The sequence below is a fragment of the Furipterus horrens genome, unplaced genomic scaffold, assembly GCF_987537825.1.
Source record: "Furipterus horrens unplaced genomic scaffold, mFurHor1.1.pri manual_scaffold_3, whole genome shotgun sequence".
In the NCBI taxonomy this organism is placed as follows: Eukaryota; Metazoa; Chordata; class Mammalia; order Chiroptera; family Furipteridae; genus Furipterus; species Furipterus horrens.
The window spans coordinates 63,289,952-63,317,551 of NW_028327173.1; the positions used below are offsets into that span (position 1 = coordinate 63,289,952).

The 27,600-nt window shown below is 40.1% G+C and overlaps 1 protein-coding gene across 1 annotated transcript; it reads right to left on the reverse strand.

The window, feature by feature from the left end:
- Positions 1–1,192: 1,192 nt before the first annotated feature.
- Positions 1,193–27,399, reverse strand: LOC150015175 (uricase). Its single transcript, XM_090271696.1, has 8 exons — positions 27,312–27,399; positions 17,473–17,691; positions 14,915–15,031; positions 14,739–14,817; positions 7,912–8,098; positions 6,926–7,049; positions 4,905–4,988; positions 1,193–2,107 (listed from the first exon to the last, which is right to left on the reverse strand). The coding sequence occupies exons 1-8, from the start codon at positions 27,339–27,341 to the stop codon at positions 2,033–2,035; spliced, it is 915 nt and encodes a 304-aa protein (XP_090127822.1). The 5' UTR covers positions 27,342–27,399; the 3' UTR covers positions 1,193–2,032.
- Between the last annotated feature and the right edge of the window lie 201 nt (positions 27,400–27,600).

The following is a 27,600-nucleotide window of genomic DNA, read 5'->3' on the forward strand; positions in this document are numbered from 1 at the left end:
TGAAGGGAGCAAGTGAACCCCAAAGCCTGGTTTGCAGCACATATTTTACAATCCTAACCACTAGGCAACATCCTTCACAAAACTGGAACCTGATTGGAAATTCACAGACTACAGGCTTTCCTGCCACACATCTGGGATATAACACCTGGAATATAATAGCTCATCTGCAACCCATTTCAATAAATGTTTTAAGAGCGCAGGAGAAGCAAATGCAGATATGTATAAAATGGGCCACTATTTCTAAAAATTCTATTCCAACATGGATTTCTTCTCTGAAGCCACTACGGTCTTTCTGTAACTTACATGACCAAGAGAATATCAAGTAAGAAGGAAGGGCCTGATTAAGTTTTTCATTCTTCTTTGCTTGTTAAGGAAAACTTATGTTAGGCTCTAAATTCTTCTTGGAACAGAATTATCAAATCAGCAGAGGAATAAAATGTACTAGCCATTGGGCCATGCAAGTTACATGATGTGGAAGCACATTTTGTAATGTGAGTATTCGATATAGCACAAAACTTTCCTTCAAATGATTTCATCCTTCTTACTGCCTGCTGTTTCCAGCACTGGCTGGTGAATGGCCCCTGACATCTCCTCGGGTTTGCTGCTCTCAGACCTTCCATCTCTCACCCCACCCACAAAGTCCACTGATGACTTTCTACTTGGGTCTAACAACAAATGAAAAAAAGAAGCACATTTCTTTTAACGAACACAGACAGAGATTTCTATGTGCCAGGCATAAATACTATCAAAACACTTTAAAAACATTAACCCATTTATCCTCAAAAAAACCTATGAGGTAGGTTCTATCTTCACCTCCATTTTATACATGAGGAAACTTGTCATATAGTTAGCAAGAGGAAGAACCAGGTTTTAAATGAGTCTTTGAAATTAAACACTATACCATGCTACCTTAAATAGTAATATTATGAAAGTGAATGAAGCAGAATTATCAAATTATACTAAGTGCTCTTATGCAAGCATCTATTAAAATGGAGGTTATTTTAAAATTTAAATAAATGGAGTTTTTAATGGAGGAAGATTATCTAGAATGGTCACATGGACAGGTTTTCATAATGGGTTTCTAAAATTATAGTTTATGAAGCTTTATTATATATATATATATATATATACATACATACACACACAATAGTAGTCAATCGATATAATCACCACTCCAATTTGTATGCATCTCTGAATCATCAATTATATTTATTTCTCTGATCATGTAGATAATAAATGTTCATATTTGAAAGATTCAGAAAAGCACATGGTCAAAAATAATAATCACTCACAATCCCACCATCCAGAAATTATCACTGCTGATATTTCCATATAGAGAGTTTTTAATCTTCTTTCTATGTGTATATTCATCCATCAGTGTATTGACTTAGCTTTTACTAAATGTGCTCTTTGTGACGAAGTGGTGCATTATTTAAAGGAAAATCTTAGACTTCTTTCAGGCCCCCAATATATACTATTCTCCAAGGATTGTAAAAGTCATGAAACCAATACAGTAAGATTATAAAAGTACTTTTAGAGTAGGAATAAACTAGGACATTCTTAAAAATGGTAATATATATCAAAATATGATTTTGTCATGACATTTTCTGCACAACCCAGAAGCAACGTTTTAGCATCAATAGGATGAAAACAATGCTTGCTTCTTAAACTTGTACACTAATGAACTGATAGGACACTTCCATTAATTCATGATTGCTTTCTTAGTGAACTGATTCCAAAGCTTCTCTAAGATAGGAAGGCAAAAGACAACTAAAAAGAAATATTAATTTATAATTATTCTAATACTGCTCAGCATTTGTGAAATAAACTATCCACAAAGCATGTTATTTACTCATCATAAAACACCCTGCTGAGCTAGGTGTTGAAGAATTCTTTCATACAAGAGGAAAGTGCACACTATAAATCAACATACTAGGGTGCAAATTTGCATGGCTACATGCTATGGTATTCAGCATCACAAGTGCCTTAAGGAATTCCTCAGCTGAGAGTGGACTCCAACTGGGCTACAAGGTCACAGCTTCGAAGTCAGCTTCCTCCTGACTGTACCAGTGATTCTGCCATATGGATGGTCTGATGGTAGCAAGACCTGTGGAAAAACCACATTGTCACTTCAGAGACAAGGTTTCCTGTCAATATAATTCTCCTTTATTCTATGAATCAATATTAAATGAACAACAAAACAACAGCTTGCTAAACAGAAAAATGTATATGTCCTACAGTTGAGTTTCTTCAAGCATGGTAGTGCCTTATTTTTATAGAAACAGCTGAGAGATGAGTCTATTTTCCAAAAAAATTAAAGAGTTTTAGAAAAAATTTAACCATTGGAATATAACTGTTCCTCAAATGCATTACATATCCCTGCCTTTTAAAGAGTGTAGTGACTGTAACTTGGCCTTTGCCTGATGACTCTCTTTAACATCAATCACCGTCCAGGGCTGTAACACCGCCGTGCCCCCAGGAGCATCTGAGGTCCACAGGCCTGCTGTCCTGGTGCTAAATGGCTCCAGACAGCTGTGCATCTGGAGTTCTTCTTCTTCCCACCCTGTCATTTGCCATCTCTCTGCTGTGGTCAGTGTGTCCTGACTCTCTGCTTCCCACGTGTTGCCTTCACTTTATACACACCTGCTGGGTGAGGGCCTGAAAATGGCTCCAGCCATCCCCAAAGTGCAGACACAAACCGGGCTGATGAGACAGACCCCCCCTCTCTCTGCAGGTGGGGGCGGGGTGGGTGGGTCTGAACTAAGCATTGCTTTAGTCCTGACTGACGCCCAAGCCTTTCTCCTTTTAGGGCTCGTGTGTTTCACTGTCAGTGGGCATGGCCAGGATTACTTTAAGGCCCCTCTCTTTTAGAAGGTAATCATTTTTAGAAGTCTTTACATCCTAATTAACTGCATTCTGTTAATCAGCGTCCTTTCCCTCCTCTGAAGTAAATGGTGCTCCCCTCCTCTCAGCACGTGGGATCACGGCCAGTCGCTCTCCTCTGCCCTGTGTCAGCTAAGCCTGGCTTTGTTTCCCAGCCTCCACTGCAGCTGCAGTGGTGCACAGCCCAAGGAAGCCGTCAGCATCATTTGCAGAACAGAGAAACAGGTGCCTGGCCGGAAGGGCTGTGACTAATAAGGCTGCTGAGTCAGGGGGCCCAGAATGTAGGACCTCTGGACATTCCTTCATTGGTCTTTGTTCACCAAAGATATGATTCTATGGCAGCAGAGCCATGTTAATAGATGGTCCCGTCCTATCTCATTCCCTCCTTCTAAATAGAGTGTAGCTACCAATAGAGTGTAACTAAAGCTACCAAAATGGTGTTTTTCATATTCTAGAAACCTGCAGAAGGATGGATCACATAAAGAAATCCTGCCACTCTGAAAGTGGTCCCAGTGGAGATGGATAGTTTTGATTTCCCAGGACCCACTACAACAGGCTCCCTGTCAGGACCTCAGGTTGTCCAGTCAGACACACTGACTTGGTTTAACCTTCTGTCATAGCTTAAAATAAGCCCAGGGTACCCACTTTTCTAAGACAAGTTTTCCTTTCAAAAATTGAATTTCCTCATCTTGCCTTCTGTAATTGCAAGTAGAAACACAAATATGCTTTTATCTTTTTTGTGCATATTGTATGGTACCGAAATGACTGCTTAATCAAGAGTTAGAGATGATGGATAAAATGAAAATAGAATCTTTTTTTCCTCCTCATTCATCACTTTATGATGGGAAAATAATGAAGCTGTGACCTTGTGTGGCACTTTTCAGAGAAGGAGATCTCAGAGCTGTTCTTTGGGCACACTCTGTTCTTTCTTTGTCTTTCACCTTCTGCGACTTCCAACCCTTCTCTGTAACTGCTCATTTGCTTCCAGGGTGCTCCAGCCTCAGGTATTGAGAGGCCCGGAGTCTGAGGGCTGTAGTCAGTGGAAACTATAAATATTCCAAAAGCAACAGCTCTTAATTAAGAGTGTTGGTTGAACATATTATCATCCCAAATTTATAAAGAGGGACGGAAGAAAGGTAGATGTGTTACAGAAACAGGGGAGTCCAAAAACAAACCCCAGAGTTTGTGGCTGGGAGATAGGGAAAAGGAAGCAGCTTTCAGGATGTCCTTGCATGCCTGGAGCTAGTGGCTGGAAACATTGTTGCACAAAGATCCGCTTTACTTCTAAGGCTCAGGAAGATGGGAGGGATCTTGGACTGTGGAATGGTACGGAAGAAGCCTACAGAGCCTACATAGGGTTCTGTGAATGGTCAGAACTGTTTGCAACACCCACTGCGTGAGAGGACGCAGGGTGAGAGAGGAGGCAGGGAGGGAGAGAGAAGCAGCTGGGGACATTTTAGCGCACTCTCTGGCTCTCTGGGGCTCGCTCTCTCTGGCCCTGGCTCTCTGGGGCTGGCTCTCTCTCTCGCTGGCTCTCTGGCCCTGGCTCTTGTGGGCTCCCTCCATGTGGCTTGGAGGAGAAGGGGTCTCCAGGCTGCTTAAAGAAGAAGCTCTCGCCATGTGATTTTGAGGAGAGGAGATCCATGCGGTTTACAGAAAGAAGGCAGTTTACAAGGAGGCTGAGAATCAAGGCGGTTCTGCATTGAGAGCTGGAAGGCACCACAGCACAGAAAGGACCTCCCCAATCAGAATTGGCAGCTACTGGTAAAGCTGAACTGTGTCTAGGAAGTAGGGAAACGGTGTTTCTGACTTTCCTAAGACTGGCCAGGTCTGGGAGGGGGAGGCAGAACTATGTGTAAATAAACAATTCTTTTTCTTTTCACCAAACTCTGGTGGTGAGAGTTATAATTCTGGCGGTGGGCAATTGGGCCCCTAACTAAACAGCCCCTGGGTTCTGTTTCAATCGGAGCAGCCCAAGGGTTCTGTTACAGATGTGCTTTAAAGATCATTAAAGTTCTTACCTCATCCTTGTTCATCAGTCCCATTTTAGACATGTCTATGTTAAAGTAATGAATATTTGGCAGGCTGATTTCCATATCTTCTATCTGGAATCCACAATAATATACATCACATTGGGCAACTGTCATGCCACTCACCCCCTTCCCCCAGCAATCCAACCTCTGTTGTTCCTCTACTGCCCGACACCGTTCTCACCTCCTACTCCTATTATTGGATGGTGGATCCACTCTTCTATGTACAAAACCTGCTTCTCAGAAAAGCAAGAGCTTCTTGGATAGGAAACCCCGGAGACCTCCTCAGCATCTAACTGGCCTCCTGGGGCTGGCCAGTCAACCTCCGAAATTTCTCCTCATTCCACTCCCACCTCCCCAGGCCTTTCCTTAATATTTGTGGGCCCTTGGGTAAGAGTATAACTGGAGGCCCACATGCCAGATGTCTAAAGATTTAAAAGTTATAAATTAAGCTAAAAAACTTTTATGTGAAATATGTTCTAGCTTTCTAACTTGGCAAATATACCTTCATAACAACCTGGAAGGCTAGGATCTAATTTAAAAATCTCTGACTCCTTTGAGTGCCATGCCAGGACACGGTTGTGTGGGGAGAGTGAGCCCCAACCCTGGCCCATCCCATCTTCTTTCTTGTACTCAGGCAGGTGGACCCCCCAACTAGCATATCAGGTCCCAGTCACACCTCCTGCAAACATCTGGGTTTTTTCTCGCTCTCAGGCCTAAGGGTACACGCATGGATGGCATGAGCTGCCTGTTCTAGGGAAGAGACTTGCTTAGGTTCTGTAATCGATTTCAGGTTATTTTGGCAGGAAATTCTGCATTATGGGTATCCAGAGAGTGCTCTAGAGGAAATGCATGGGCTTCTGAAGGTTTTTTTTTTCTTTCCAGTCTTGGTCTCACTGACTTTTCATCCAGTGGAGAGAGGCAGAGACAGAGGAAGGCCGGAAGCGGGCCTACAAAGGGCAGGGCCATGGCAGGAGTCCCTGATGCCCATGTGTAAGGGCAGTACTCTTGCTGTCTGTCCCATCATGGCCTAGTTCAGGCCCATCAGCCTCTCAACAGTTCTTCTTGTCTGAAGTCTATTGTCCTTTCAATTTATCATCTTTCTTTCAGAGTGAGCTTTCTGGAATGCAAATCTGGTAGCACCATACACTGCTTAAACCCCTGAGTGCTCCTCAGAGCCCTCAGGATAAAGTATAGACATAAAGGGGACCACGAAGGCTCTCCCGATCTAGCTCCTGCCTACCCTCTAGGCACGTGGAAAGATGTTCACTCATGGAGCTCCACGTAAGGCAGACCCTCCACAGGAAATGACTTCCATGCTGCCTCCTGCCCCCATAATTACTCTGCTCCCTCACTTTTGAGTGTGAACCCAGATAACCCAACTTGTCTCAACTCAAACACCCCTGCCTCTAGAAAGCCTGGCTGGCACTACCCCCTATACCCGAAGTAGGTGCCTTCCTCTGTATTTCCATAATACTACATTCCTTATTGTATTGTTCATTTACTTATTTTCTTCTTTGACTGAATAAGATCTCTTGGGATAAGAACCATGTGTAATTTATCTTTGTATTCCTCGTGTTTTGACAAAGGCATAATAACCATCAATAGTATTAAATGGATGGATGAATGGATGGATGGATGGATATGTGGATAAAATTTCTCTTAATCTATCTTTCATTTTCTGTATCTCCTAAAATAGAGACTATTGGTTTAATTTGCTTTCCTTAAAGGCATATGAATGTCCTGAATATGAGGCTTCAATTGTGGCAAGTTGAAGAGACTCAAAGAATTTTCAATAAAACTAAAGAACTATAGCAGTGGCCTGTGTTTTCAGGTTGGACAGATTTTTTCCATTTTTTGCTCTCTTCTCACTTTCTATAACAAGCTTTTGAACAACAGATGTCATTTTTCATGTGTCTTCCACTTTCTTATTTTAACTCTCTACTGTTTCTCAGTGCTGACAGGAGACACACGTTCTCTCAGACTTTAGAATGACAAGTAATGAAACATACCTCAGGGACCTGGCTCAGAGAGAGCGCCTGGATGTCATAGAGGGTCTTCTGGACAGAGGGTGAGTATTCACCTTTGTCACAGGGTCCAGCAAATTTCTCCAGGACAATGTCCCGAACAGTGTCCCTAAAACACAGATAAAGAGAACTGAAGACTCACAGGGTAGTTTTTAGGAATGTATATAGAGCTGCAGCAAAAGAAATGAGATCCCTGGTCAAAAAGTAAATCCTGTGAGTTCAGAGACCTAACTACTGCTTGTAAGGGTTTTATAATAATAATCATATCTTTATATTGTTAAGGCATTTGTCATTTATAAAGTGCTTCAGTGAGTGTTATCTCATTTTGAATTTAGCCTAGGGTGACCAAGTGTCACAGTTTCCCTGGGACCAAGAACTTTCCTGGGACATGGGACTTTCAGTGTTTAAAATCAGGAAAGTGCTTGAAAAACTGGAACCTCTGTATTAAGTTCAGCCTTTCTGCAATGAGGTAGTAAAGCCAAGTGTCATTATTCTCATTTGATACAGGGTTCTTACCATGTGGTTCCTGATCCAGCAGTATCAGCATCACCTGGGAGTTTGTTAGAAATGTAATTTCTTGGGCCTTACCCCAGACCTACAGAGTCAGAACTTGGAGGGGTGGGGGTGGCTAGTGACATGCATTCCAACAAGCCTTCCACCTGATCCTGATAACACAATAATGTTTGAAAACCACTGATTTAATCAATTAAAAGCACCAGGTTATGGAAATTAGGTGGTCTGTTCAAGGCCATTATTGCTAATAGCATCTGAGTTTCAAGGGCAGATTTATTGACTCAAAGTAAGACCATCGACTTTCTGTTACCCAATAGAAGGGATTTTGAACAGTGCAGAAGTTGGATCAAATGGCCTCTAACTTTCCCTTTCAAACTGAAGATATCATGAACTTCAGGCCCCAGGGACAAGGGCAGACACTACCTGTGCTAGCACCAGGCCCTAGCACATGCTCATACCAGGTAGCCTCAAAGTCCACGTCTCTGCATTGGTGGTAGCGCCACTTGCAGTACACTTGTGTAGCAAAACACCGGTCCTTCACCTCAGGGAGGGTGGTGAACTGGTCCTTAATGAATCCTTCAAATCCAGACTGGGTTGTTTTCAAGACCTTGAGGTCTTTGATTCCAGAATGAATGACTGGAGGTCCTGTTTTAAGTAAAAAGATAAGAAGGGGTGGGGTCATAAAACAGTGCCTTCTTACTGATACCTAGCCCTGAGCATCCTGGTTGTTAAAACATGGCACACCATGCTTACACGGAAAACTACATCGCTGCCCATACTTTCTGATTCCCTGACTCCTCTGAAGTCCAAATGATGAGGATTGTGTGCCTTTCTCTTTATCTGGACTCCACAACTCCCTGCCCTCTCCTGCTCTCGGAGAACTGAAGGTCAGAGACTATACCTCCGTGTTGTGTTGAAGCCCCCAGAAACGAACACCATCCTCTCAGCTACATGTAGGGCTGTCTTCTAGGCCAGATACCTTCCACTTTTTGACCTGCATCTTATCCAACAGACAATCATGCTGAAATGACTTAATAAGCTCCTACAGAGTAGTTCTTTCTGCTGCTGTGACTCTTTTTATAGGGATAGTCCTGGTGCTGATTGCCTTATGGCTCCTGTTACCACCAGACCCTCACTTCCCTTGTGGTTATGAGCTCAGCATAATCAAAGAACTCCATGAATGAACAACAGTGTAAGCCTGACTGAGCCTAAATAGACTGGGAAGTTGAGGCTGATGACACACAAGACATAGATCTGCCTAAGTGGATACCCATAAAGGCTTTCGTTTGTTGGCTGAAGGAGATGAGACAAAATTGGTTGGTTCATAAGGACCTTGGGCAGGGAGAGCAGAGCTGAAAACAATGGAGGGGATGATTGGGCTTTCCTGCACCCCTGATATCTCTTCGTGAGTGAATGGGGGAGGCAAAGGGTGACAGACATAATTTGAATAAGTTGTTGATTTGTGTGCCAGGCAGTTTCAGCGCAGGGTCCAGGGGGCAGGTGAAGCACAGAGTTAGTGAGGGGACAATTATCTTTTTCTTTGTGGAACACACTGTAGCTCCAACAGTTTGGTGAAGTCTGAAGAGAACACAGCACCAGGTGACACACTGAGAGGCCCCCTCCCACCACGGTGCAGTGTTCTGTGGAGAACATCATTCTTCCCAAGGAGCAATGATAACTGCCACAGCTAACACTAAACAGGGCCAGCAAGGCAGAAGTTGTATCCAATGGTGCCAACTTCTCCTCGAGCACATGAGACATACCCTCAGGCTGTCAGAACATGGGAACCATAAGTTTTGTACTGAGAGAGTTACAAGGCCAGGAAAATTCAGGAATCAACATCACTATGGTCTGAATGTTCAGGGAGCACTTAGGTATACACCCCAATAGCACAGTGCCATGGCAGGATGACTAAAGTCACCTCTTTTCAGTCTTGAAGTGAGTTCTGATTAATATCTAACCTTCCTGGCCTGCTTAGTATATAAATCAAGGGCCGGAAGTATCAGGCATCACTATGTTGTACATGGTCTTAGTTAAAGAATAAGAACATAATTCATGATCCTCAATTACAATCCAGGGCAGCTCTTAATAAGCCAACGGTTTACATCACCTGTGTGGTTTCAATCGCTGTGGTTAATTCAGGAGCTGTGTAGTTTAATGATGGTAAATAAATAAATGATGACTATATTTTGACATTTTTCCAGCCATGTGTGTGCATCTACCAGAGAGGGCAATGGCCAGTGATTAGTGGCAGATATGTTGATTAAATATGTACTGATTAAATAAGGTGTTTTGGCCAGAGTGTTCCAAGATAATGAGGTAAAACTAAAAATGAAATTTGTTTAACACTCCAAAGTTTTCATTGGAAGCTATATATGCAGAAGAATCAAGAGAAAGACACCAATAATGCCTTGATACTTTTAAGCTGGCTGGGTTTATCAGATTCTAGATGTATGAAGACATGGTTCTGAAAAATGAGCATTTCTAAATGGTAGTCCAGGTGAGACTCAAATCCAAGAGAACTGTAGAAGTAATAAGTATCTGTTGAATCAATGAATGAGTGAGTCCAGCAAGACTGATTCACATCAAGAAATAAATATCTCACAACTTAGCCTCTTTCTTCTAGGCAGTCCTCCTCCATCAGTCTTTACCATTCCTCGTCCTGACCACCCCCACGACTCTAATACACAGCATGTCAGGGGGAGAGGGGAGAGCATCAACGTTAGCAACAAATGCCTTCACTATCAGCATGAGTTTAGATGCTGTCTTTTTCAGTCTTTATCTGACTTGATTCTCACCACTTTATTACATAACTACTGTATTTTTATACAAGGGACTTTTAATCATTTGCCCACAGTCACGAAACTAGGAACTGAGAGAGGTGGAGTTTGAAATCAGTCCCTGTTGTGAGACTCGATACTTCCTTTCCTCCTTTTTGGATCCCTTCCATCCATACACAGTTTCTCCTTCCTTTAACTCTCCCCAGTTCTTTACAATAAGAGTCCTTTCTAGCAGATAAGAAGGTTGCTACTTCCCATTTCAAACTATGCTTTGGGGACCTCATATAGAGCTCCCAGACTGAAAAGTACCATCTTCATTGGTCTGAAATGCAAACTGAAACATCACTTTTAGAAGTGGCCCTTACGTATCTTGAAAACTTTTTATTCCTTAAAATTTTCCTATTGAAATACAAAGACCTGCTTAAAGAACTGACTCCTAAAACCTTTATAAACTAATATCATAATCTATTTCCAACAGTAATCCCTTTTTAAAAAATCCTGTAGAAATGAAAACTGGGTTTGCCATCAGGAGTAGGGTTAAAACAGTAGTGGGAACGTTTGAAGGGGGATAAAGAGAGGTGAAAGAAAACCAAAGGCAAATGTTACTTATTTCATCTTTTCTTAGACAGCTGGCCTTGACTGTCAGCACCCAAGTAAGCCAAAATAAAAAAAAGACTTTGACTCTCCCAATGGTCTCAATCATAAGAGGATTCTTGGGTACACCGTTGCATGGAGGTCGAGCCCATGGCCTTGTTCCTCAGATTCCCTAAATCCAAATCTCAGCATTCTCCATACCTCTGCTCCCCAATTTATGAGCCACTATCACCATGAAAAATTACCTCTTTCTACCCTGATTTTCTCATCTGTCAAATGGAGATGATGACCATACCTTTTTCCTAGACTTGACAGATGTCTAAGATGATACACAGAAAGGACTTAGTAGAATAGCTTCTACATAGAAAATGCTCTATAAAAGTTTTTATAACGATTTTGCCACAACTGACTTTTTTTTAGAACTTCAACCGCCTGTAAATATTTCCCATGTTTCACAAAGGCTCATTGTGTCCTGAAAACTACTTCTGACATGCTGTCACATCCATCTCCGGCCCCAGGAAGAGATTTATTTATCTTCCGGGAGTGTCGCTCCCGCTAGGCAACTTTGAAATGATCTACTTTCTTGATAGAATCTGAAAATGGAGAAAGTGGTTGCATTTTCCAATGTGCTTTGGCCTCACAGAATAAAATGTCTCCTCTTCCCAAAGACAGTTAACTATTTGCCACAGTTTTGGCAGAATGCAAACCATCTCCTCTGCTGTACTCATCATTATTTTAACAAAAACAAAACAACAAGAACAAACCTATTCTCTCTGAATGTGAATGTTTCCCCTCGGCACACATTAGACTCTGGATAAAATCAGAGAGCGTATTTTATCTCCTCCGTTGGCGGGGCCGCAGGTTTCAGAACACCAGTAAGAACCTAAGCCTTTCCAATGTATGGACCCATCAACTAAAAATAGGACACCTCGTACACGCTAAAAAATATTCCAATTTAAGCTAACAAGCACTAATTCAACCAAAAAGACTGTCCTTTTCTAGATTACTTCCCATTAAACCACTTAATCATCTTTTTTCTTGCATCTCTGCCATGGTTATGGAGTAATGCAAAAGGAAAATTTTCACATTTTGCTTTGCTAGAATGTAATGTTTTCTAGCTTTTAGTGTCCTCCTACACACCTAACAGACTGTGGTCTCTCTCTCTCAGAGAAGCATACATCCTACCCTTTAGTTCTCTAAGGGAAAGAAACTCACTGCGAATTAAAAGGAAATAAGCCCAATGCCTTACCTACGCATCAGGTGTCACAAAGCACAAATCTTCACTGAGCTAAGAAAAAAAAGTCCTTTCGTTAAGAGGATAATTGCTTCCACATTTAACACCTTCAAAAAGGACACAAATAGCTGAAAGCAGAATATTTTAGAACTATATTAAATCATTCTAGTAGAAAACCTCCAACCTGTAAAGTGCTAGAAGTGAAGATCAATTAAGCCTCATTTGCCTCTGAGAGTCCATTTAGCTCATTTGGCAGGGAGAGCAAAAGCTCCCTGTGAACACTTCTGGATTCGGAAAGATGACATCATCCAGAAGGAAGGAAGTTAACTGGGCTTTTGTACAACTAGGTGATAATCAAGATGCTTTCAAAAGACCTTGGGTTTGCCAAGAACTCTTCTTTGGGAGGAACTGAAGAGAGCTTTAGTCTTGATACCTAAAGGACATAAACTGCCTTCTTAGCAGTGGCCGTCTCTGGCCTGGGTCCCCCATTTGCCCCATCTCACGTCTACAGTCTGCCCGGCTTGACAGCTCTTAAATCTATTCTCCAGGACTTCAATATCATTATCTCTTCCTTCAAACCATCCTCCTACTCCCACTAGTTTCCATGTTAATAGACATTTTTGTTTTACTACCTGAAGACAGCCTCTCTTAGTGAGATCTTATCTCCGTCTTCCAGTCCTCTACTTAGCTATGAATTTTTATAATTAGTGTCAGGCTGGGAGAAATTCGATGAGTTATAATTCAAATAGTGCAGAGGTTTGGGGACCAATAGAGTTCAAGTTAGTAATTCAGCCAGCCCAGTGACTTCAAGGATTGGCTAAGCTTATATATAGTTTACAGAGACTGAAAGAAAGAGTTTGCAAGGTCCAGCTTCCATATAACACTGAAACCAAGAGCCCGCATTACACACGTGAGCCTGGCTCTCCTCTCAGAGCTTGGGGAGTCCTCCTCCCTTTGGGTGAGCAAATTTCTTTCTTTCTTCCAGATTCTGCCATAGAATTAGCAGACTTTGAGACAGCCAAAATACATTAAATAATGCAATGGGAATTTTACAGCAATTCTGAGGGCCTGAAATGATGTTTGTGACTCAGTAGACTTTCTATAAATGCTTGCTCAGTTGATAAGAATAAATCCATTTCACTGGGAGAAACCCAGTCACATACTCTTCCGGGAAAAGTCCTGTTTGGCAGTTGCATAGCTGAATGTGTGGTTAAGTGCATGTGTTTGAGGGGGCAGAATTCTCACCAACCTAGCCCACCCCCCACCGAAACCTCTACTTAGAGATTTGTAATAACAGCCTTCACCTTGTGGGCTGGTATGTGTGTGTGTGTGTGTAAAGTAATGATTATTTTCTTCAGTTAAGCCTATGCAAGGGCATTGATTCAATTCACAGTTTTGGCTCTTAGATAAAAAGCAAGTAAAAAATTAAACTTTGCTGCCCTAAGAGCATGGATCCCTACTCTCCAAAGAGGTGCAGAGTACAAACGTCATCTTCAAACACACACCACTGGAAGATATATACACTCATATATGTGCGTGCACACATACTGCCCACCCTTAAGTAACAGATGTTTCTTGTCCTACCCTGATCCCTGCCAGCCCCACGGAATAGCAGAGGGGTGCTGGGTTCTAGGTGAGTCAAGCTGGAGCTTCTGGGATCACTGCCACAATGATCACAATACCACAATACCCCAAAGCTTTGCTGCTTTCTGCATGGAGGAAAGGTTTTGTTCTGATTATGGTGACTAGTTTTTCCACCCTGCAGCAGCCAGCTGACTACAGTTCAGGCTGACGATAACTCCTGGAAATTCCTGGAAAGAACAAGAGTGTAGATAGCAGCCAGTTTTCTTATTATGATCAGGAGAGCCCTATCCTTGGCCACTCCACTTCCACCACCAGAGCTTGGCTAAAATATTCTTGTGGAAGTCACCAATGACCTGTGTGCCAAACTGCACAGTGTCTCTTCAGTCTCCTTTTAACTCAGACTTCTTAACCTTTCTGGGCAGAGACAGCTAACTGTTTGGTAAATCTATTTCCTCTTCTTCCTGAGTACGAGGTTAGACTACATTTCCCAACCTCCCTTGCAGTTTGGTGAGGCTGTCCGATTGGGTTCTCTCCAGGAGAAGTGCTGTGTGCTACTTTCAGGCCTGGTGTTATTGTAATTATGTTCCATAGTTGATTCCTAAATTTCTTGGTAAATAAAACTATACATGTGTCATTGCTGTTTAAAGTGAGGTTCATTTATACAGTAATAACATCAGTAGTTTTATTATTATGGAAATAAAATGTCAGGAAAACTTGATTGCTATGCACTAGATATTTCCTAAGAAGGTCGTTATAATTAAAGCATGGTTTGTTACTAAAAGTACTCGTCAGAAAGTTCAGAGATTTGGGTTTTTGTCAGCCTGGGCCTTTTTTTTCTTACCTCAAAACTGGGTAATAAAAATTATCTACTCTACTTAATTCCCAGATTTGTTGCAAAAGGTATTTCATTTTTATATTTTTAAGATAAAAAGTAGATTGTTTTTTAATGTAACCCACAGTCACAATGCTCATTCCCATCTCAGATTTCGAAGCCTTCAGTATCGTCTACACTTTTCCTGTACAAAGTAGTTTAGAAGAAAGAAAAACTGGAATTGCTACAGCAGAATCACAGCATAAAAAAATCTTTTCTCACCATTCCTCATCTGCTCAACCTCGCAGAAGTGTGTTCCAGTGGGAGTGTGAATAAATGCATGGACATGTTTAACTCCATTCTGAAAATTAGAAAAAAACATTGTTTCCGTAAAATTTCAGCATATGTCATAAAGCCAATTTCTTTAACTAAACTAAGGCACATATAAGTGAAGCAACCTTTTCAAAACGCTTCCAAGGGACTTCTTCCATGTAGACTTGAGCTCTGATGACATGGTTAAAAGAAGAAAGGAAATGTTCACAGATATTCATAGCAAAAGTTTCTATGCTTTTGATCTGTAAAAAGAAACAAAATGTTAGTGATCAGAAACACTTGCCCCACTTAAAAATAATTGGTACTATCCTTGGAGCTCTCTTTTCTGATCTAGTGTTTTTAGAGTCAGAGAAACATAGAATTTTCGCAAGGGCTCCTAAGTGTAATTAATAAATCACCATCACCAAATGAGACTATCCTGTTTTTAAAAGAAATCTGTTTTATAGGAAATGTGTCAATCAGTGGATAAGCAAAAAGTAATTGAACATTCAGATGCTCCTCACGGTGAGCTGAAGCATCACTTACACCATCTACAATACTACAGTATACTCCAAAACACTCTGGTCTCTTTATGAGGTTGGCAAATAGGCCTCCCAGTTTTCCAAGGAAATATGTTAATGAAAGGCCACTTCAGCTTTCTTGCCTTGCAAACAGGCCTTCTATTGACCATCCTCAGCTCTCCACCCACTTAAGGCTGTTCCCTAATTCCAAACAAATTCCTCATATTAATCTCTAGGCAATATTTTATGGTACTATCATAGTTTATAGATTATTTGTGGCATTGCCTATAATTAAGATGGAGTATGTGTACAGGTTTCCTTAGGATAGTTCTGACATTTGTGATACATTTTATACCTGCCCAGTATATTAATAGCAAACTGTTTTACTATCAAAAGTATCCTGGTTTAGGAAATGAAAGCACTAACTTGAAAAGATACATGTACCCCCATGTTAATCGCAGCATTATTACTGTAGCCAAGACGTGGGAATAACCTAAGTGTCCATCAGTGGGTGAATAGATAATGGAATATTATTCAGCCATGAAAAGAATGAAATCATGCCATTTGTGACAACATGGATGGAACTTGAGGGCATTAGACTAAGTGAAATAAGTCAAATGGAGAAAGACAAATGCTGTATGATTTCACATATATGTCAAATCTAAAACAAAACAAACAAATAAAAACAAGCTCATACATACAGAGAACAGATTGGTAGTTGCCAGAGGTGAAGGGTAGAGGGTGAACAAAATAGCATCAAATCAATAAAGGAAGTCAAAAGGTACAAATCTCCAGTTATAAAATAATTAAGTCATGGTGATGTTATGTGCAGCATGGAGGCTATAGTTAATAAGACTATATTACATTTAGGAAGTGGCCAAGAGAGGAAATATTAAAAGTTATCATCACAAGAAAAAAATTCTGTAACTGTGTATGGTGACGGATGTTAACTAGACTTACCATGGTGATCATTTTGCAATATATACAAATATCAAATCATTATGCTATGATGATTTAATATAATGAAACTAATATAATGTTGTATGTAAATTATACTCAATTAAAAATAAGAAAAAATTTTCCTGGTTTGGGTTTAAAAAGTATATAGTCATTCTATCTAAAAATGAATGAATTTTAATATCTTTCAACATCCAGATTCATTCCTTCACTTTTCTATACCTCTCAGTACAGAAAATGAAAGCATCTGTTTTACCCGGCTCTCTTTTTTTAGTGCAGTACAAAAACCCACCTTTAATTTATGTTTTTAACAGAGAAATGCCTTTTCCATAGCCATGTCTGTGCTTGCTGGGCTATTCTGATTACCAAGAGAAAGGTTCAGGGTGGAAATACGCCTTGCAGAATTTATATTTTAATTATTTTGTTCATTTCATGGATGTGGGTTGCATGCAAAAGCATGAAAAAAGAAGCTTTCCAGTGTAGTTTTGTTTGTTTGTTTGTTTGTTTGTGTTTTTGTCTTTTTAGACTTCTTACCAAATAAAAAAAAATTATCTTGAATTGCCCAAAATTCTGCTGGTAGTGCAGCACAGCTTCACTCACATTTAAAGAAATGAGGTGGAAGTGCTAAAATATCAGATTCTATTAGTTCCAAAAGTATAATTGCCACCATATATGGATACTAAGTGGTCATGGAGTTGGGAAAATTAGGGAGGCATTAAAAGTTGGATAAATACATTTCAAAATGGGTCTTATATTTAAGATTTTCTTCCATAATAACATCAAGAAGAAAAATGATATTTGTTTTCTTCTATAAATGCACACCATTTTGAAAGAAAAAATAATACAACTTCAAGAAATGCATGACAAAAATGTATGAATTTCTATTTTGAAACACTTTCAGGTCCTTGATTTGCCAATGATCCTAATCAAGAGATAATTGTAAAATTCTTTAGTAGGATTCTCTACCTAAAAGGTGTGTAAAGAGTTAAGATCCAAGAAAAGAGAACAAAGAGGTGAGTTTAAAAAACAAACAAACAAGAGAACAAACAAAAACAGAACCAAGGTTTTCTGTAAGGCTAGGAATTTCAGAATGGAAAAAAAAAATTTGAAATGACTTAAATATAAATATAGCAAAGGGAACTTGAAATAAGCAAGTAGTATCTTCATTGTATAAAATAGTGAATTCTGCATCAAAATTGTCCGCATATAAAAAGAATAGAACATACTCCCTTGAACTTTGCCAAGACGTGAACTGTGTTCTTGATGGTGTCTGTAGGGATGATGTCTGAATTATCTCCATGTAGATAATCTTTCTGGGAGCTGAGAGTAAGTTGCACCGAAGTTGCCACCTCTTTAATGCTGTGATATTTTCCATCTCGCTGAATATGGAGAACTTTTACCATATCCTTCCCATAGCCAGTTCGAACAAACTCCACCTCATCATTCTGCAATTAAAACATAATCATTATTGAAAAAGGCTAAGTGAAAGCAAAAAGTCAACTGCAATTTCTTTAAGCCTTAGTTTTACCATATTCAGCAAGTTCCCAAACAACATTGCGTCGTTATAATGTTGATCAGATCCTGCACTAACTTAACCCATTTATATCCATGAGCCTCTGGTAAAATTGGTTTCATAATAATGTCGTTTCACTGTAGTTCCAAGAACCTATCAACGTTAAATGAGGACTTACTATAATTATATAAAGTGAAAATAAGAATATTCATGGAAGCAAGAAGATCATGTCTTACTTTTGAGAAGAATGAGAACTTTTATGGAGAAAGAAGAACCACAAGTAACAGATGAAACTATATCAGATTGGCTGGCCTGAAGACAGGTAGATGGCTTGCTTGATAATAAGTAATAATAATAACTGGACCTTGTGGGCCAAACTACTCTGTTTTATTTAGTCCCTGCTAACTTAATCTTTATTACAGCTCTGAGAACTAATATTACTCCCATTTTACAGAGGGAGAAACTGAGGTTCAAAGTTTCAGCAACTCACGCAACTACACAGAACTAGTGAAGGATAGAGCCAAGGAGTCACGCTCAGGTTTGTTGACTTTAAAATGTGTACTCCTAACCACTATGTAGACTGCCTTTCTTGTGTAAAATTTTTGACTGTGTTAACTGGAAATAATTTCATTCCCTTTGTTATAGAGAATAATATTCTGCAGAAAATATCCTGTGATCAATAAAAACAATTTGAAAATTGCTTCTTCTACCTGCTGCCAGGAAGAAGAGTAATTAGTGACAGGGACCAGATTAGCTTCAGGAGTGCAGAACCAGGGCCATCTGGCTGCAGTGAAGGCTATGCTTTAGCAAAGAGACACAATAAAAGCTTGGTGATTGATTCATTAGTACCCTTTTCTGAAGCTGGAGCCTTCACTAACAAATATGTCCATCTGCACTGTTAGGATCCACAAGACTTGTCCCTGGACTTTATTGGTGTTTGAGAGAAGAGGCAGGAGAGACAGAAAATCTTATTTTATTTAGCATTGAAATTGAACATTAAAATGGTAATGAAAGAAGGGGACAAAAATTAAAATAAATCAAAAACAGCATTCAGTGAGACTCTGGGGAAGGGCACAAAGAAGGAAATTCACTTGCTGATAGTTACATAGGTGATATGATCAGATAAGTCAAGGGCTGCCTAAAAATGTTTGCATAAAAAATCACCAGATCCCCTAGGAAAAGTTTAAAAATTCTAGCTAGCATCTGAAATTATTGTTATGTTCTTAATCAAAGTGAAGGATGGGGACTTTCTCAAACCTTGGGGCTAGAGCTTAGTAGGGCATGCTGCATACTCTGAAGATTCATGGTGTTTGAATTTAGTTCTTCCTCGGTGGGAGGGACATATTTAGGGACAACTTTTGGAAAGGCCTCTCAAAAGTCTCTGAACCAATCTTTGGGGACTCATCTTTAAGAAAAGCAACATTAAGAAAACAGAACCAGCAGACTTAAGGGATCCTGATAAGAACTATGATCGTGACAGGAAAAGAGGCACTGTTGCGTAGTTACAATGGCTTTGAAATCAGAGTAGGCCCAAATGCTGCCTTGCTACTTATAGCTTTGTGGCTTGTGACAAATAATTTGATGTCTCTGAGCCTCGGTTTCTTAATTGTACCGATGGAGACAAACACCCCTTCTTATAGGGTTGCTGGTGAATGTGAAAGGCCTGGCTCCCTTCCTAGTGCCTAGTGGTGCAGTGAGGTCAACCCCTTACAATAGTGGTCATGTCAGGCCTGGCTGCGGGCACAGAAGCAGCAGAGGTAGCAGAGGGGACCGTAAGTAGGGGCACCAGTTGGGGGCATGGAGAGTGCTACTGGTAGCAGAAGGAGAAAGACTCTTACATGCCTCGAGCAGCAAGAGATTCTACCTGGCAAGGAGAAGTACTTGGGTGGCTTGGGGATTCTGGATGATATGGGCTGGGATCCAGAACCAAAGGTCTCTGAAATTATCCATCATCCCCAGTATGCAGCAGGATTGCAAATGTTATTCCTCAGTTCTATACCCAGCCACAAAATACTCAAGGTTAGTCAGTGAAAGCAAGTGGTCCCTATGTGATATATATGTGATATATACAAAAATGAAATGATAGCCACTCTTCATATCCCCAGCCCCGCTTGCCTCTCCAGCTTCCTATCTTGCCACAGCCAATCTCAAACTACTTCCGCTGTTCTGGGCTAACTATGGTTGTCTAGGCTCTGCATGCCTTTCTGTCTGTAGGCCTCTGAATTTGCCATTCCTTTCTTCTTGAACACTCTTTGTCTTTCCCACTACCCAACTACCAACCTCTTTACCTGCCTAATTTTTTCTAGCCATCCTTCAAATCTCAGATGTCACAATGTCACTTCTCCCCAGTAATCTGTCCCAGCCCTTCAGGTCTGGACTAGGTGTCCCTTCCATGCGCTCTCAAAATAGTTCTTTCCTATTAGACTTTTTATCAAACTGTACTGCAGTTGCCTCATTTGGTGTCTGGTTTGTTCAGGAATGGTAAATTATGGAAGCAGGAACAATTTTTATCTTAGTTGTCATGGCAACCCCAGTGCTCAGCACAGTGCCTAGAACATGAATAGGCGCTTAATAAATGTGTCATGAATAAATGAATGGTGCACCACCACCTCTACCTCATGTGTGATGATACAGAATAGCTAATGAAAATGCCCGGAAGGGCGCAATGCAGGAAGGGCTGCTTCAGCTCAGACCCCAATCAGGAAGTTTCTCTTCCCGGGAAAACGGGGAAGGCCCCCTCTTTCCTCTCATCACCATAGCCTGGAGATCACAGGCAGAGCTGGCCAGAGAATTAAGGCCCAGGAAGGGCGGAATTGAAAGTAGTCAGAGTCAGCGAGCAGCACAAAGTGTACACATCGTTCACAAGACAGTGCTCTGGCTCAGCGCAGCCATCCCCGAGTTCCTGCGCGCCAGACGCACGAGAGGTCCGCGCTCCTCACAAACCTCTAACTAGGCCTTGGCACCAGAGCAAAGCTTGGGTAATCAAGTTTACTGAGCAATGAGTCCGAATACAAAGGACAAAAGCATCTGAGGCTAGAACAGAATGGAACAAGGACGGTGTGGGAAACCAGAAGGTCTCTCGGTGGTGCCTGACAAAACAGATAGTGGTTTGGCCCACAACTGATGTCATTCTCTTCAATAAGTCTTCCTCATTTCTATAGCCAGAGAAATCAGAAGTAAGCGCCAGAACCTGATTATGCATAATGTACAGCGTGGTGCAGAGATCCATGTCCAAGACCGCTGCACAGTGAAATAAAAAGGTCACTCTTATCTGGCACAGCAGCAGGTGGTTGAGAGCATGGGCTCTGGAGTCAGGCAGGCCAGGTGTGAGTCTTTGTTCTGCCACCTATGAGCTCTGTGAATGGAGGCAACTTTCTCCATCTATAAGATGGGAATAATTCTAGTGCCCAGCCCTGGCCGGTGTGGCTCAGTTGGCTGGGCAACCTTCCACAAAGTGAACAGTTGCCGGTTTCATTCCCTGTAGGGACACATGCCTGGGTTGTGGGTTTGGCTCTGGTTGAGGCATGTACAAGAGACAATCAATCGATGTTTCTCTCTCACATTGATGTTTCTCTCCCTCTCTTTCTCCTTCCCTTTCCCTCTTTTTAAAAATAAATAAATAAATATAATCTTTAAAAAAAGAACAGTGCCTATCTCTCATGGTTGCTGGGAAGATTACATAAGAAAAAACATAAAGTACTTAGAAAAGTGTCTGGCAAATAGTAAATGTTCAATAAATGTTAGCTAGAATTATCATTGATAAATAATAATTCTATGTCAAATTTTGCATCCAAGTGTTCTCCTGGTTACTGTTAGCAATAAACATGTAGACTGCACACCAATCCAGAGCCACAGTGGCAACAATCAAAGATTGCTGATAATATGAAGCCTGCTTCAGCCTTCATACTTTGCTGTCCTTCCCCAGGCTTGGGTGACTTGAGGACACAGTTACAAAAGGACTCTCTATTTCCTAGAGCAAAAGTCAAAAGAAAAATCCGCTTTCCTTGAACATGTTTTGAAATATAAAGGCATGGATTATCACCATTTGCCCACGAGCAATGTTGGAGAAAACTCAGAGATTTTAAATAAATCTTATAAAGTTTCACTTCTGTGATGAGATAGAGTGTTCTTTACTCCCATATTGGAAGTGATGTAGGTTGTCACTGCAGGTCTCAGGGTTCTTAGCTTAGAGTCTGTTATCCTCTGCAAGGCCAAGTGAAGGGATTTGAGGCAGAAAAATATTAGCATCAGTAAGAGAAAACTTTCATATGTTTAAATTTAAAAATAACTAGACTTTTATCTCATGTCTTAGAAAAACATCTCTACCCTCTATAACAGACAGGAATACAAAAGTGTTAGCTCTTTGGGACCCAACATCCAATTATATGTAAATACCAACTCAGCTGCAGCATGCTGTGATAGGTGGGAGAACTATGCATGGAGAAAGCCTCTCTCATTCTCTGGAATGTGCTGGAAAAATTCTTCCAATCCTCTGCCCAGGTTTTTCCCTTGCCTGGCTATTTTCTTGCACATTTGTGAACAAAAGGATGTCAGAGAAAAATGCTGAACTAATATAATAAAAAGGAGCACTCAAATGAACAATATTAATATCACTGAGGTGAATTTTAACAATACAGAATGATAAGAACCATAACGATGAATAACAACCTTAAAGGCAGCTGGTATTTTTTTCGGTTGCCTAGGATCTACTAAATGTCAGATGGAAAAATATTGATATCTAGTAGAAAATGTCATGTTGCTTTAGGCAGTGGAGTAGTTTATTTTTTTCTATCAGGGGGGGATGTGCCCTGAGTTATGTTCCAAGGGTAAATCTAAAGGGATTTGTCAAGTAGATGTTTCAAGAACAGTGACTTAACGAACACTCCATTTACAGGTACTCAGTTATTTTCATACTTCTGCCTGTTACAGAAGAAGAGAGAGCCATCACTAAATGCCAGGGGAGATGCTAATTCTCTTGCCAGCAACTCCACAGCACCAACAACCATAGAGTGGGGAACTGGAACAAGGCCCTGACGAGCCTCTAGAATGGGGGTGGGAAGGAAACCCCACAGCAAATAATTGATAAAAACCTCCAAAAAAGTAGTTGGGAGAATGCATACTTGCTATCTCTTTCCTAATGTGTAAGTCTTGCAAATAAAAATAATAGCAGTGACCGTTTAGTGAGGGTTTGACATGGGTCAGGAAATTTGCATATATTATTTTTTCTAATTCCTCAGAAAAACCCTGTGAAGTAGGTATATTATCCAAGTCTGACAAAGGAAGACACTAGAGTCACCTAGTATTGCCAAGGTCACCCAGTTATCAGGTGACAGAGGCAGGAGGAGAACCCAGCCCATTTGGCTCCAGACGACATGCCCTTTCCCACTACAGCAGAGTCCCTATACCCTCCGGTGGCAAGCCCCTCCACTCATTAGGGACAGGAAAAAACGCATTCTGATCCGAAAAAAGGAGGTTTTCTGCCATGCTAGTGCAGAAACCTATATTTCTTCACCATTTAAAAATTTTCCATTCCATGAGACCTATGTTTTCTATTCCTCACAAAAATTTTGTGATTTGATGCAAAGACTACCTATTTTAAAAATTAACCAGCTCAGAGATGTTAAGTGAGCTGTCCAAAGTCACATAGCTGATCGGCAGGCTGGTATGTTAGAAAGAGCACCGCTGAGACTGAAAAGCCTTGTTCTCTGTACACTACACTAAGCACAACTTTCCCAACACCAAGAGCTGCCCCCGCCCAAACTGTCACTGTTTTTAGCACTTCAGTCACTTTTTTAGTTAAAGGGAAATTGTAAGCTCAGTCGGATTCTGTGTTTGTTGCAAGGATGTTTAAGCTATGAAGTAAGGAGAGAATCAATGGATGATTGCCCTTTGGGGCAGGATGAAAACTTAGTAGCATGCCCTTAACAACGGGACACTGTGTTTGAATAGAACATTAGCTTTTATCTGGTTAAGGACCATTTAAAACATGAATGATGTAGGCTACTTTGTGGTCATTAGAACCATATTACCAATGGACTGTTTGTAGTCCATCTGCAGGGACAAAGAAGTGGGTGCATCACAAGAAAAGGAAGCAAAGTGGGAAGGAACCAGCATTTAACGAGCACCAGTTACATGCCAGAGGCCATGCACACAGCATCTCATTGACTCCTGGTAGCACTCTGTGAAGGAAGAGATAGTGAATCCCACCTTTAGAAAAAGAAGCTGATGTTAACAATGTTAAATAGTTTAGTCAGAACTATATGGTCAGTGAGAGTCGGAAGCAAGCATGGAACCCAGGTCTGCCTGATTATTTTCACTATATCCAGCTATCTTCTTGACACAACATTATAATGTTCTTTATAATGGAATTTTATCTACTTTTATTTATTTCTCTGATTAGTTCTAATTCATTCTAAATTCACATAAACCCCAAATGGAAGTCTCTCAAAACTTTTTCATTCAATTTCTACATTCACCTATATTTATTTAGCTCCTTCTGTGTGACAAGCACCATGGGATACAACAGCAAACAAGGCAGACACTGATCTGACTTGATAGAGATTATACACTAGAACAAACTTTTTTGGTAAAGAATGAGAAAGTTAGTATTGTATTTTAAGTTTTGCAGACTATATGATCTCTGTTGTAACTACTCAGCTCTGCCATGATAGCGTAAAGTAACTATACATAACACATAAATAAGTGAGTATGGCTGGGTTTCAATAACACTCTATTTACAGAAACAAAAAGTGAGCCAGATTTGGCTCAGAGGGGTTTGCTGACTTCTGATCGCTAAAGTAATTAAGCACTTAGAACACATTGTGGCAATTACTCTAATTTAAAAAGCAATGGGGAAAAAAATAGGACAACTGTAATAGAAAAACAATAAATTAATTTAAAAATAATTTAAAAATATGAATTTATAAGATTTTTAAAAACACAGCAAGCTCTGAGTCTATACTGCAGGGACACCTAAACCAGATTAAGAGAGATTAAGGATGGCTTCCAGGAAGAACTGGCATTCACAAAGCCACCTGAATAATGAGTAGGAAACAACCAAGTAAAATTTTTCTGGCCATCTTCCACGTATGTTTTTCTTTACCTAAATTTCTAATGACCAATTCTTTATTTTACAAACATTTGAGTTTTCCTCTCTCAACAAGTATATCATCTTTTTTCTTCAGTCCATCACATTCTAGATTTTACTCCATAAATCAACAGTCCTATAAAAGTTTGAACAAAAATAAAGTTGAATATAGAGAAATTTTATGGTATGTAAACCATACCTAAAAGGGTGATGGAAAGTAAATAAATAAAGCCAGCCTGACTCCAGGAGTCCTCACAGGATGACTAAACTTTGATGAAGCCAGCACAAACCAGGGCCTAAAATTTTCACTTTATCTCAATCTCAAAAAATTCTCACAGGTTAAGCTTCAAGGAACGCGAAATCACAGCCCCAAATAAAAAGACACAAGGTAGCAAGGTATCATGAGATAGAGTTGTAGAAACAACCGATAGCAAAGTGTGACCTGCAAAGCCTTCAGATACTGAAATTATCGAACATGCTAAGAAAATTTTTGAAAATTGATGAAAAGGTTGGAGTTGCTGAGATCCTCTTTATCTGAATGCAGCAAAAACATATATAAAAATCATATACTTAATATTTTTACAGAAATAAGAGAGGAGATTGAACTTCTCTTCTTGAGATAGAATAAATATAGCTTCTCTTGAGCAAGAAAGAAAGAAACATAAAAAAGACCAACTAAATTTGAAAAAGAACCCAGTAGAACCCTAAGAATGCATTGACAAGTGGGTTAAGAAACAGATTACATGCAACTGAAGAAAGAATTAGTTATTTGGAAGAGATAGATTAAGTAACCAGTTAATGTTGTCAAAGAGAACAAGAGAGCTGGAAGATAGATCCAAATAAAGAATCAAGGATTAATGCAGACACACAGGAAATAGAATATATGAAAGAGACATAAAGTGCACGTACTAAAAGGATATAATAGAGCAAATGTGGAAGAGGCACAATTCCAAGAGATCAAGACTAAGATTTTCTGGAATTACTACATGAATGAATGTAAACTTTCAACCTATTACCAAGGACTCTTCCTTGTTCGATACACTTAGCCAAGTTACGTCAAAGGGATTTTCTGCTATTTTTAGAGGTGGTCATGTTGTGAGACAAAGATGGTATTTTGATAATGTTATATTTCTTGGGCTTCAAAAGTAGGTAATATTATAAAAAAACATTCTGCCAAGCTTATATTTTCTCTATCCACCAAATTCACTGTGTTTCTCTCCACAGTATTGCTTTGCCGTTTTTAGTAAAAACTGGGATACGTTGGAGTCTAGACTTTAGGGTAATGTTGAAATCCCTGGAGCCCTTCAGTGTGCAGTACAGTGTTCGATGCCTAGTGATTGCATCAGGAAGGTTATTGACTGATAATTGGCATGATCACGTCAGCAACCATGGGAGATAAGAGAGCTTACCGAAAGCAACATCTGAAACAAAGTAACCTAACAGTTTTTTTCCAGGCCTGGAAATAAAGTTAGATTTAGCAAAAATCATCATAGAGATGTACCCCAGCTCAACAACAGCAAGGGCTCAGGTTGTAGTAAAAATAATCATCGCTAATATTTGCAGATTATTTAGTACTTGGTAGGCACTGTGCTAAGCATGTAATGACGAGAAAGCAGAAATTACTTTATATCTTATTTGACAAATGTTTAGCCTACATAACTGAAAACAAGATGCTTATAGTCTCTATATTCTCTAAATGCATCACTGAATCAATCCTAAGCCTGGCATACTCAGCTAGCAACACTGTCATCCCAAAAGGTACCACAAGATAAATAAATGAACTTTATTTTACTTTAACTGAAAAGTAAACTTCGTGCTATGAAAAATCTTGAAAATTGATAAAAAGGTTGGGGTTGCTGAGATCCTTTTTATCTGAATGCAGCAAAAACATTATATAAAACAAAATAATACCCATAAAAGAATGTTCATAAAAATGTTTCTTGGTTTAGCAATTTGGTAGGTTGTGAATATACCAGATACAGAATAGCTTTGGCCTCAGGGCAGTGAGTCTCAAAGTTTAGGGTACACTACCATCATCAAAGACCCTGTGAAAATCATAAATTCCTGGGCTTAACCAGAGGGGTTCTGATTTAGCGAGTTGGAGTTGAGGCCCAGAATTCTGCCCTTTTCACAAGCATCACAGGAAAATGTGAGCGGGTGGATCAGACATCACTCACAAAACTATTTTGTAGGAGAAGTAGAACCACAAGCCTCCCCTTTCCTATAAACCCTGAGACTCCTGAACAACTCCCACTTAACCACAGAACTGATCCAGTTTGCAAGGGTCCAGTACTGATCTGGATTCATGAGTCTAGGGATGAATCAGAGCCATAATGATTTCCAGGAATAAGGTAGATTTATTATACCAGCATCTTCAATAATTGATTCAAAAGCATCAGGCTCTTAAGAAAGTCTTTTCATATGCCTTTACCCCACCTCTCCTCTTAAAAAGAGAACAGTCTCACCTTCTTATAGTCATTATGGTAATGGGACATTTTCTCTTAGCCTTCAGCTTCAGATTCTGTTTCAAAGCTGAGAAAGAATAGTTTGGGCAAAACAGATGTTTGTAACATTTTTTATTTGACCGGAAGAGTGAGTGGTCAATATGTTTACCTGGTTGCATTACAGCAAATCGGACACCAAGACCTCGTTAAAGTACAGCATCATGTTGAGTGGCTAAAACCAGGAGGTGGAGTGCATATGTCAACATCTTTGGTAAAATACAACTAAATTTACTCTTACTTTGAAACAACC

Coding starts and splice junctions, on each gene's coding strand:
- LOC150015175 (XM_090271696.1), bottom strand. CDS start 27,341: ATGTCCCATTACCATAATGACTATAAGAAG. Junction 17,692..27,311: donor ACCATAATGACTATAAGAAG/GTGAGACTGTTC, acceptor TTTTAATTGCAG/AATGATGAGGTGGAGTTTGT. Junction 4,989..6,925: donor CTCTGAGCCAGGTCCCTGAG/GTATGTTTCATT, acceptor TGTGGATTCCAG/ATAGAAGATATGGAAATCAG.